Source organism: Sphaeramia orbicularis, chromosome 21 (genome assembly GCF_902148855.1).
Source record: "Sphaeramia orbicularis chromosome 21, fSphaOr1.1, whole genome shotgun sequence".
NCBI classification, from domain to species: Eukaryota; Metazoa; Chordata; class Actinopteri; order Kurtiformes; family Apogonidae; genus Sphaeramia; species Sphaeramia orbicularis.
In genome coordinates this window covers 33,083,690-33,096,142 of record NC_043977.1, presented here as the reverse complement: position 1 = coordinate 33,096,142, position 12,453 = coordinate 33,083,690, and the positions used below count along the sequence as shown (strand labels likewise).

The 12,453-nt window shown below is 36.9% G+C and overlaps 1 protein-coding gene across 3 annotated transcripts; it reads left to right on the top strand.

Moving 5' to 3' along the window:
• The first annotated feature begins 1,250 nt into the window (after positions 1-1,250).
• Positions 1,251-10,742, top strand: nxpe3 (neurexophilin and PC-esterase domain family, member 3). 3 transcript variants are annotated; one of them, XM_030124910.1, is made up of 6 exons: positions 1,251-1,413; positions 5,314-5,496; positions 6,351-7,132; positions 8,743-8,813; positions 8,915-9,136; positions 9,227-10,742. In XM_030124910.1, exons 2-6 carry the CDS (start codon positions 5,323-5,325, stop codon positions 9,790-9,792), a joined length of 1,815 nt encoding a protein of 604 aa, XP_029980770.1. In that variant the 5' UTR covers positions 1,251-1,413; positions 5,314-5,322; the 3' UTR covers positions 9,793-10,742. The 3 variants fall into 3 exon arrangements, with proteins under 3 accessions (XP_029980770.1, XP_029980768.1, XP_029980769.1); XM_030124908.1 differs by lacking the exon at positions 1,251-1,413 and adding an exon at positions 1,441-1,636; XM_030124909.1 differs by lacking the exon at positions 1,251-1,413 and adding an exon at positions 1,442-1,615.
• Positions 10,743-12,453: the final 1,711 nt, after the last annotated feature.

Genomic DNA, 12,453 nt, shown 5'->3' with positions numbered 1-12,453 from the left:
AATTATACTTTGTTTTAGTGTAAATACATGAAAATATTTACAGTTACAAAGAGAAAAATGTGGAGTAGTGAGTATTTATAGATTATTATGATAGAATTTTACTGGTCTGACCCACTGGAGATTGAATTGGTCTGCATGTGGAACCTGAACTAAAATGATTGTTAATTTCTTAATATCTATTTTTGCATTTCACAAATTCATCCCACGGGCCGGACTGGACCCTTTGGCGGGCCGGATTTGGCCCTCGGGCTGCATGTTTGACACCTGTGTTCTACAACATTGATTCACCAGTAAAACCCAGGGAGTTGGATCAATGAAAGTGGATGGACACACTTGTTTTTACATTCCATTGGCAATATCTTTGCTGAAAAAGTCACTTTTTCTTCATTTTCCCCTGTTTTGATGTAATTAACTTCAAGTTTTCATGAACATCGACATGATCTGTGAATTACATATAGGAAAATACATGATTTACAGCAAAAAATGCAAAATACATTGGATAATATTATGAAAAAAAAGGTGATAAATCATTTAATAAAGGTAGAAATAGAGAAAAAACAAAAACAAACAAAAAAAAACAACAATTGGGAACTGCCACTAAAGTAGCAGTGGGTCTTTATAGGTTAATGATTAATCCTTTCATGCATGAATTATAAGCACCTTAATCAAGATTTTTTACCTGAGTATTTTTATTCCTCTTTAGGCATGAAAAAAACAATGTGATTGACAATTTTTTATGAACCTATTTTTCATGGAGTTACACAAATATCCACTCAGCTGGATATCACACATTTACTTTTTGAAGCAAAAAAACAAAACAAAACAACAAAACAAAAACAAAAACATGCATTTACTGGCATACGGTGTGAAAACTATGACTTAAAAACATTTTTAATGCGTTTTCTCACATTTTAACATACTATAACACTAGTTATTAGTCAGATAGCATGAAAAAAAAAACCCTGTTAATTACAGTCTAAAACAATTAGCATTTGATTTACACTCAGATATGTTAGTGCAGATCAGATTTATCAAGGATTAAGCAAAACAATCTTGAATTAAGCAAAAAAAAAAAAAAAAATCTGCCAGTGGAACAAGTGAAACAGATTTGAATAGCTGTCCACTGTAGTGACCACTATGCATGAAAGCGTTAATTTCCCATAACATAATTCACAGTGGGATTCTTCGACGTGTTCTTTTCATTATAGTGTTACATTTACTGTCCAGCAGGGGTCGTGGCGGCTGCAGACAGGCTTCCCCCCATCGTACTGTGCTTTTCTTCCGTCATGGATACAGAGAACTGGCCGTACGGTGAGGCTGCTCTGCCCGCTTCACCTCCTGTGATGTGCGGCCAGACCCATCACATCTGTCCGAGGGTAACGCTCCGATAACCGGCTAGCTGCTCACCAACATGTAAGTGCATATACATCACACACAGGCTAAAACTCACCCTATACGGTAACGTTTTCCAACCGCGGCGTGTGTCTGTATCGTTATTAAATGTGCATGATTGTCGTCCATATTGAATTTAATCCTTTAATCCGTTCTTTGTTGTTCTGTCGTCTCGTGATAGAGAAGCAGCTGACCGTTAGAAGAAGAAAAGATGACCGTAGACGTACGTTCAAAGATGGAAGGTGTACGGGCTAGTACCGGTAGACGGTGGACGGCTAATACTAGGGTATCAATGGCTAATATTGAGCAGAGGAAATTTATAAAAATATATATGTGCTGTTTATATGTCAGTACGATGGACCGAATACCGCTGTTAAATCTACCTTTTCCTTTGCTGAACTGTAGAGTTAATCTGCTGAATAAAAATAGATAAGATATAGCTTGCAGTCACAACAAGCTAATATCTGACAACCGACAGGAAAGGAAATGAATAAACATTTTCACCTAATAATAATAATTTAAAAAAAAAACAGCTTCCATCTTTCCTAAAAAATACTCAAACTTCAAAAAGTAATAAAGCCTAAAAATAACACTTTTCATATTGTTATATGTGGACGCAAAAGTTGTGAAATTAGTGTTGCAAAGATGTGACAATAAATGTCACTATAAATGTCCAATTAAGGCTAGTTTATGGTTCTGAGCAGTCGTCGCTCGTCAATAGAGGGCGCTAGGGCCCCACCCCACCTGAGTTTATATGAAGAAGAAGACGATAGGAATTACAGAAAATAATTTTTACAAAAACATGTATATTTAAATAAATGAGCTATACATGATACAGGCTGTAAGTACCATGTATAATCTGCATTCAAATGTAGTTTAAAAATGTTTTTGGTCATTTAGTGAGCAGTCAAGTCATGTACTTTCTGTTTGGGACGCAAAAATCTGCCCTTTACCATACACCAGTGGTTCCCAACCTTTTTTGGTTTGTGACCCCATTTTAACATCACAAATTCTGGCGACCCCAGGCATTCAAAATGGAGACTTTTTTTTTTGCTAAAATTAATTTGTTTTTGATCATGTAATAGTTTGCTGTAATATGTTGTAAATAAACGTTAATTTTACATGACATTTAGGCTATATAATGTAAATTTTTATTTGTAAGCTATAATTTTTTACAATTTTTTTTATCAATTACTAGAAATTTTAGGCGATCCCATTAGAAATCTACGCGACCCTACATGGGGTCCTGACCCTAAGGTTAAAAAACACTGCATTAACTGCTCCCAATCCCCTTTTTAAGTTGTTTGGTTCAATCTGTTCTTTCTCAAACTGATAAAATCTTGCACCAGAAACATCTGAAACCAGTGTTCGAGGGGTTAAACTGAAATGAGGAGGAAAGAGGGTCTTATTTAGAGGCTCACCTGGGGTGTATATCCACCAGCAGCACCAAAGTTAGCATTGTAATAACGTTGATCCTTTTACAGTCAAACCTTGCCATTTCAGTAAGTTTTTAAAAAAAAATTTTTTATCAATTACTAGAATTTTCTGGCGACCCCATTTGAATTCCAGGCGACCCCACGTGGGGTCCCGACCCCAAGGATGAAAAACACTGCCATAGACTCTCATTATAAATAGTGCATGCCTAGTAGACGCCCCCCCATATAAGAGATAGGAGAGCTTCAGGGCGTACAAATTTGCGCCCAAGCACCACCCACAAGAGTAAACATTATAGTATTGCTCGTTATTACTCATGATTACATTACAAACATCACATCCCGAAAAGGATTAAGACCTTCCTCGGAAATGCAATGATTGTCTAAACCAGGGATGCCCACACTTTTTCGGCTTGTGAGCTACTTTTAAAATGACCGAAACAAAATGATGTATTTCCATTATATATTAATTCAGTATCATTCATGTGCTATATCAGTATTGTAGCAAGGTTATTATCGTTAACGAAAACTAACAAAATGACGGAAACTGGAATTGTAAAAACATTTTCATTAACTGAAATAAATAAAAACTAGAATTAAAAGAAAAAAATGATAACTAACTGAAACTGTATTGTGTGTTTACAAAACTAACTAAAACAGATAAAAATTATGGATAAAATTCCCTTCGTTTTAGTTTTTGTCAATGTAGGATTGATATGAAATTGATTTATTTCCCTCCAGCAATTTTGGCTATTGGCACCATATGACACTTCATGGTCCGTCACTTGGTTTAGAGTCGTCTTCTGGTCCCCGCTCTACCTGGAAACATGGAGACTAAAGCAGCAGAGTCCTGTATGGGATTAATGTGAATATGATGGTGAATAAGAGAAAAGATATGAAAAACCTAAAACTAAGCATTTCGGGAAAAAAAAAGAACTAGCAAACCTGCTGTAAAAACAAATTAAAACTAACTGAATTAGAGAAAAAAAGTCAAAACTAAATAAAACTAAACGATAATGACAAATCCAAAACTATTATTACCTTGTATTGTAGTAGGTAGTGCTACGAACACATATACTAGCAGGTGGATAGCTTAGAGGGTAGCACTACTGACTTCCATGCTCAATTGATGTTCCAATCCTGGCAGGAGCAGTACCATCTGTTAACCCATAGGCTCACTTCTATTTTTTTTAATGCCATGCGATCTACCTGCACTACCTTCACCACTGCTTTAAATGCATTGTCCATACTATTAGTTGAAAAGACATTTGTCAGGGACACGTCTGACTTAAACAATACAGTCATGGAAAAATGTGCATGTTTGAAGGATAGATAGGTGAAATTTACATACAAAAAATAAATGACTGAAAACACATACTGTGTATTTTTATTTTTATTTGAATTAATATTTTAAGATAGTGGTGCATGTGCTTTGGTGTATCCTAGTGGTGATATGTGGTTATAGTGCATCTGAAAACTGGCTTACATACTCTGTCCCACCAAAAATAGTTGGTCCTGAGTGGAAGTTGAAGGAGCCAGATGGTTATTAGTGGTTTTAAATTATATCTAGGTGAAATCTCTGAAGCTGATATCTGGCGCTTTGCTGAAATGCGGCTGAACTGTTGTTGAATGTAGGCTGAAGAGGCTTAAAGCAGAAATACTGTTGGAAGTGGAAAATGAAAGTGGAAGCTGGAGCTGAAATGGCTGAAAAGGTATATCTGAAGCTTTTCTGAAACATAGCTGAACCGCTGGTGAATCATGACTGAATTAAACTAGAATACCATAGCTTAAAGTAGAACATATTGTTAAAATGATAAAAGTAGAAAACTACTGTAATACAGCTGTCACGATAAATGTTCAATCATTATTTTTTCTCTGTTTCAAGGCTGATTTTTGATGCTGAATTAAAGTTAAAGACAGCATATAGCTAGTTATTACTGGTTTTAAATGAAAATTAGATGAAATGAAGCTGACAACTGAAGCTTTGCTGGAATGCAGCTGGTTTTTAAGTTATAACAGCAACCAGATAAAACAACACACAAGACATACGATACAACGTATGCACATGTAGTCTCTGATGTAGCGAGATTGCAGTTGGAGCTTTTATTCAGCTGGATGAAAACCACATAAAGGACTTTTTTTGTGTGCTTTTTTTCTATTGTTAATCATAAGAATTTTTGTTTGTTCAATATTAGAACAAAGATGGGGTAAATTAAGTAAAACAACAAAACATTGAAATGTTTTCTAGGTGTATTGGCTGAAACTGTATATAAGCCCTAAAGATAAAACAAATATGTAGATCTATCTATAAAATTGCATTGCAAGAGTGATAATTATTTTCCATCCCATTTGCAAAGGATAAAAATGATGAAATGTTCCATTTGTTGTAAAGAGACCAGCGTTAAATAATATATCAGAGAACATAACTTCTTCTATACTGGAACTGAACAGCTATTTGTGTTCTGTTTGTCCCTCCTCCATTCATCAGCATCCGGTGATGAGAATAAAGTGCTGCTTTCATCATGTGGTGATGGCCGGGGGTAAAATGGTGCCTGATCATGAGCGACAGAAGGTCATCATGTGCCGAAATCTGTCTAAATATGCACTCATCTTCCTCTTCTTAGCTCTGTCTGGCCTCATCTTTCTCCTACGCAACATCCAGTCTGTGGAGGTGAGGAAGCAGTGGGTTATGTTGTTGTTGTTTTGTGTTATTTATGACACTCTAAAAAAACTCTAACAAAAGCTCCTCATGAAGATATTTACGTGTATCCATTGATATTTACTTCAAATATATGAAGGCATCAAAAATTAATACTTGCCTCTATAGACTGATTTCTGTGTGGATTTCTGGGCTCCTCTTCAGCAGCATGTGTCATTAACCAAGTGTCATTAGTTTAGCTTAGAAATGAAGATTGTTTTATGTTTTTCCTTTGTTGTTGCTTATTTTTTACTTAATTTTATCTTTCCTCTGAGTGTTTTTATTTATTTATTGTTCTTGTCACCGTGTGGGAGGTTTTGTAAGATAAGATATAAAATATATACCCTCTATACCATATTTTGGTTATTGTTGGAGCCAATATAGGTGTTCTATGTTAACCTGTTTTAAAAACTGGTTTTAATTATTATTAAGGTGTACTCCAAGGCTTTGGCAACAGGTTTCTTAAAGGATCATGTCTTGAAATTAAGCCATAAAAAGATTTCCAGTAGTTGGTAGCCTTGTTGTGTTTGGCTTATAGGAGACGAGATGGTTGTTACTGCCAAATATAGACTTCTATATTTAACAACAGGTAGCCTATCTATTCCTAACATATGAACTGTGAACATACAAAACCACACTACATTCTAATCAACTGCATTAATTCAGAGAAAGAAAACACAAAATAACTAAAGTTATGAGCATGAAGGACAGACTTCAACAGTTCATTCATCATTGTGTCATTATTAGGCCAACAGCAGTTATATGTGTGTCATATTAATGTAACTGTGTCATCTCTAAGACATCAACTACTCTGTCATTCTTTTCAGAACTGGAACTGCCACACAATTTCTGCACTGTATCAGCTCCAGAGCAGAATCCAATCATCTGTCATCCCAGTGGGACTCCCGACTTACTATCACAACCGTACTTTCTGTTCCCATTTGGGTCAGAAACCTTCCCCTGAAGATGAACTGGAAGAGCGCTACCTGTTGGACTCCATCGCCTGGCCCGAGCCTACACTCCAGTCGACATCAGTGTCTATGCGTCAGAGCAGTGACCCCGTACACAGCCTGTTTGCAATCCTTCCCTCTAAAGGAAGAAGGGAGTGGCATGTGGGCGACCAGTTAGAGGTTCTGGTCCAAATGCACGACTTCCAGGGTCGTCCCAAACGCTATGGTGGGGATTTCCTTTTGGCAAGACTGCATTCTCCAGATCGTGGTGCTGGTGTAGCAGGTACAGTACAGGACCACAAGAATGGATTTTACTCTGCTCTGTTTCCGCTCCTGTGGACGGGGTCAGCGCAGGTTGAGATCACGTTAGTGCACTCAAGCGAGGCAGTGGCAGTGCTGCGACGACTGAGGGAGGAGAGGCCCGATCGGGTGTTTTTTAAAAGCCTTTTCCGGCTCGGATTCCTGTCTGAAACTACTGTGTGTAATATGTGCCTGCCTCCTGATCAGCAGCCTCTGTGCAACTACACAGACCTTTACACGGGTGAGCCCTGGTACTGTTACAAGCCCAAGATGCTCAGCTGTGAAACCAGAATCAACCACGCCAAGGGGGGCTACCTGAAACACCTCCTCACCAATAAAGAAGCACTGCTCTTCCAGAGGTTTGTAGTGTAACAGCAGAGAGAAACGTATAAGTGTTTTCTTTAAAAAAATAAATCCTTTGACATTTTACATTTTTCTTACTGTCAACATTTCCTATAAAGAGACTAAAGTCGACAGTTCTTTCATCTGCAGACAGATATTGTCTGTTGGTAGGATTAAGTCTGATACTCATTATTTCCCTGACAGTGTTGTGGGTGGAATGTTCTCTCTCTTTGTAGAACATTAGCAGCTGCTACATCTAAGACCCAAAGGAACTGAAGGAAAACCTTGAACATTGATTAAATAATAAAACTAAATTTATTCTTTTGAACAGTTTGACGTTTTTGGCGTGAATGTTGGATGATTAATTAGTTGGTGAGTTAATTAGTTTAGGAGGATAGTAAATATAAAAATAAATGTAAATCTTTGTTCTCTCCCAGAAACAAGAAGATGCAGCTGATAAACAAATTACACTAAAACTTTATTTTCCAGTCTTTACTTTTTTTCTTTACAATATTTACTTCAAAGTTATTTAACCCTTAAAGATCAGCCACTGGCAAACAAAGGCATCTACTGATCTAAAATGTGTAATAACGTGAACAAACTTTCAATCAATACATTGAAATAATTGAGGTAAAACAATTTTTCAGCTTTTTGTGGTCATCAGATATGACCCATTTGGACGTAAACATGGAAAAACACAGTCATCTTCTGCAACATTGATTCACCAGTAAAACCCATGAAGACTGATATATGATAGTGGTTCTAAACACTTTTATGTTCAGTTATTGATATATTTTGTTTAAAAAGTCACATTTTCTTTTATTTTTTTTCCGGTGTGATCCATAGATCCATAATCTTTATAATTTTTAAATTTAATCAGAGCTTTTGTTAACATCTACATGATCAGTAGATTCAATATAGATATACACAACCAGTCAAAATTTGGGCACACCTGGTTTGTCTTCATTTTCATGACTATTTACACATATGCTTTGCACATTCTTGGCATTCTTTCAATGAGCTTCATGAGGTAGTCACCTGAAATGTTTTCCACCAGTCTTGAAGGAGTTCCCAGTGGTGCTGAGCACTTGTTGGCCATCTGTGGTCCATTTTATGTCATTTCAATGAGAAGGTGTGTCCAAACTTTTGACTGAAGATGTATATTAAATACTTGATCACTGAAATATGTTGAGGATAAAATAATAAATTAAGATAAATCACTGTGGAAAGCTTAGATGTGGAGAAACATTCATTTGGAAGTTGCCATATAAATGCCTCTAGGTCTTTAAAGGTTAAATCAGGCACTGCAGACAGAGCACAGAACAGATCTATTTAAACAAAAAGAAACCATGCAGACAAAGTTGTTGCATATGATTTGTTATTATAATTAAATTGTTGTATTTTATCCGATGCAAAAAAAACTCCAACATATCTGCATTATACATCAGCCATCCATTACAGTGGTCATTGACAAACCCATGTCAATTTGAATGCTATTAGAAAGTGTATGAGATAGACAAATGCAATGCTGTTTTTTTTTTTTTTTTTTTTGGTTGATGAGAGTATTTTTCATGACATTTAGCTTTTTTAACCTCAGACAATTTTGTTTTACAATTTTTTGTCTTAGTGGTGTAAACATCAAAGTTCACATCCATGCGTCAGGGCCGGACAGAATCAATGTGCTGCCTCCCACTAAAGGTAAACCTGTATCTGTGGCATATTTGTTTATTTATTGTCTTACATGTTTTGATTGAATCCACTAAATGATTTTTTCTGCAACATTTCTCTTTTTGCATCAGATAAAACAGAGGTTGACGGTGGCACGATAAAACCAGAATCTTTTAAGATAGAAGCCTCTGGATATTACTACAGGGACTCGTGGAGGCCGTTGGACGGTGTTAAAATGCGCCAGTTCAACGAGTCGTCTGCCGTCACTCAGTGTTTGAGGAACAAGGTGATCTACATGTACGGAGACTCTACTGTCCGGCAGTGGTTTGAGTACCTCATTACTTTTGTACCAGGTGAGAGGCTTTGTCTTTCTTTTGTGTTTTTTGCTTAATTTTGGCCTTATCAGCTCTGACACAAACTTTCATTTACTAAATTCTCCACAGAACTGAAAGAGTTCAACCTGCACAGTCCAAAAAATGTCGGGCCTTTCATGGCAGTGGACAGCACCCATAATATTCTGGTGAAGTACCGCTGCCACGGTCCTCCCATCCGCTTCACCACAGTCACGTCCAGTGAGTTGCGGTACATTTCCAATGAGCTAGACGGCCTCGCTGGGGGCCCCAACACGGTGGTGGTCCTCAGCATCTGGGCCCACTTCAGCACCTTTCCTGTGGAGGTGTATATACGACGGCTTCGACACATTCGCCGGGCTGTGCTGCGACTTTTGGACCGAGCTCCGGGGACACTGGTCGTGCTTCGCTCAGCCAACCTCCAAGCCCTGGACCAGGAGGTGAGTCTGTACAACAGTGACTGGTACTCGCTGCAGCTGGACGCTGTGCTCAGAGCCATGTTTAAGGGACTCAATGTTCTGCTGGTGGACGCATGGCAGATGACTGTAGCCCACCACCTTCCTCACGCGCTGCACCCACCTCCAATCATCGTCAAGAACATGATAAACATGCTTTTATCTTACGTTTGCCCTGAAAAGAAGAAGACTCAGCATACATAGAAAAATCCTGATCGTGGAGCAGTTTACATATGAATCCATTTGTAGTAATGTGAAACTTTTTATGCCTCTGCGCTGGTAATACCTAGATCCCAAGGCGTTATGTCATCTGATTCTCGTGAACGTGATATCTCAGGAACAGTTTGATGGAATTCCTTCAGATTTGGCACAAACGTTCACTTGGACCTGAGGATGAAGTGTTTACAGAGTTTGGTGGTCAGTGATCAAGGTCACTGTTTTTTGACATAACTTGAAGGATTCAGATGCTAATGATGACAAAGCGTTTCATAAATGTGCAATAGAATGAGAGGAGAGTGTAATGATATGTTATCTCCAGAGTTTTAAGGCCATTATTGTACAGTCTGTGAGAGCAGATCATCATGTTTCTCACTGGAATCATACACATCAGTGAAATGAGAATTTACATTTCACCATAAAATACACATATTACCTTCAGTTACTGTCTTTACTACATGTATGAGCCTGGAGGTAAACAACCATGAGATGATAATTCTAGTTGTTCTGCTCCTTAATGAAATGAGTCTCCAAAGCTACATCCCCTTTAGATACTGTTTTATTGAATGAATTTGCCAAATTAATCATTTTGTGGTTATCTATCTGCTGTGTTGCATTTTGAATCCCACAAAAGAAATTTTATCTTGGAAATGCCAAAGAAACTGGCAGAGTGATTATTACCACTCATCTGATTTCGTTGCCAAAGTATTTTATCTTTGGTTGTTATTTAATCATTAGTACTTGCAGTTTATTGATTTTTGCCAAAGCTAAAAGAGACTTTGTGTGACTTTTTATCTTGTTTTTCCCAGACTGAATATTTAAAATTTGTTTTTATATTTCAAGCCATTTTACAACAATGTACCTTTGTATCTTATTTGAATCTGTGTTTTTTATCTGCTTTGCAAATGAAATTACCATTAAAAAGTTTGAAAAAGCAATTTACATACTGTATGTGTATTTCTGTTACTGTTAACTTAAGCTGTGTATTAGGGCAAAACATGAAACAGGGAAGGGTTTCAACTCCTGCTGGGTGGGCTCTCATGACATGGAGATAAATATCAGATTAAATAGGTAATGTAATTATCATCAGCTGAATACATTTTCTGTTGTGATAGAAGATGCCAAAAACAGTCAGTTATCTGTATGAAGGAGTCCTGTCTGATGCTTTAAAGAGCAGTAACAAAAAAAAAAGAAACCAATACTGTAGTATTCTCATTTGCATTTTCATTAAGTAGTTAAGGGGTTGAAATACAACTAATTTAATGAAAAAGCCAGTGTGTAAAGTGCTATTGATTCATTTTTCTTCTGCATGTAAATGGGACTCGTATTTTCACTTTACTGTTATTTAGTAAATGGACAAACCTGTGTAATGAACATTTTGTGACACTGATTTTTCTGCGTTACAGTCACTCTGCAGCTCTGAATGTAGCTGCAGCTAACGTGATATAATATTGCTGAATGTTCCCGTGAAATAAACAGGAAGTGCTTTATTTACAAAAAACAGCTTGTGCTGCCATGTCAGACGGAGTTTGTATCATTAGATAGTAGAGTAGTATATTGGAAAAACAATGTTAAAACAGCCTTATGTGGAAGTCATTTCACATCATTTTATATCAGAAATATTGTCTGGTTGACATAGAAAAAGACTGTAATTCTTGTAATCAAATCTTACAATCCCTTCATTCACTGTTTTTAAACCGTATTAGACTTTACCAGATGATTGTCTGAGGATTAACAGACAGGGCTGTTCACTGTAGCTGCTTCCTGACAGATGTGGAGATAACAATGGATTCATCTGTACATCATGCATTTCAGCAGCAAAGTCAGCCAACAGGGAGCAGTGGATCTCAATTAAACTCACCAATGCATCATGGGACACAGAAGGTTTGGTTATGCAACATGGTCATATCAGTGTGAATCTAAACCAGGGGTGTCGAACTCATTTTAGTTCAGGGGCCACATTTAGCCCAATATGATCTCAAGTGGGCCGGACCAGTAAAATAATAACAGTGAAAAAAAGTAAAATTACATTATGAAAATGTTTACATCTACAACGTTTCCTTAAAAATCTGAATAACATGAACAACCTGAAATGTCTTAAGAAAAACAAGTACAATTTTACCAATATTCTGCCTCAGTTTATGGGTTTTTCATTTACACATGTGCATTACAACTTACATTATTATTACAAATACACAAAACATTTAGTAACAGGCAGAATATTGGTAAAACTGCATGCACTTCTCTTAAGACGTTTCAAGTTGTTCATATTTGTTCAGGTTATTTACATTTTTGTAAAAGGATAGTTTGTTAATATAAACATTTTCATGTAATTTTACTTTTTTTTATACTAAAACAAAGATAAAATCTGCTGTTTTCATTATTTATAGATTATAATGATAATATACAGGGGTTGGACAAAATAATGGAAACACCTTCACCTCAAGATGATAATGCCCCAATCCATACAGCTAGAATTGTTAAAGAATGGCATGAGGAACATTCTAATGAAGTTGAGCATCTCGTATGGCCGGCACAGTCCCCAGACCTCAACATTATTGAGCATTTATGGTCAGTTTTAGAGATTCAAGTAAGACGTCGATTTCCACCGCCATCGTCTCTAAAAGAGTTGGAGGGTATTCTAACTGA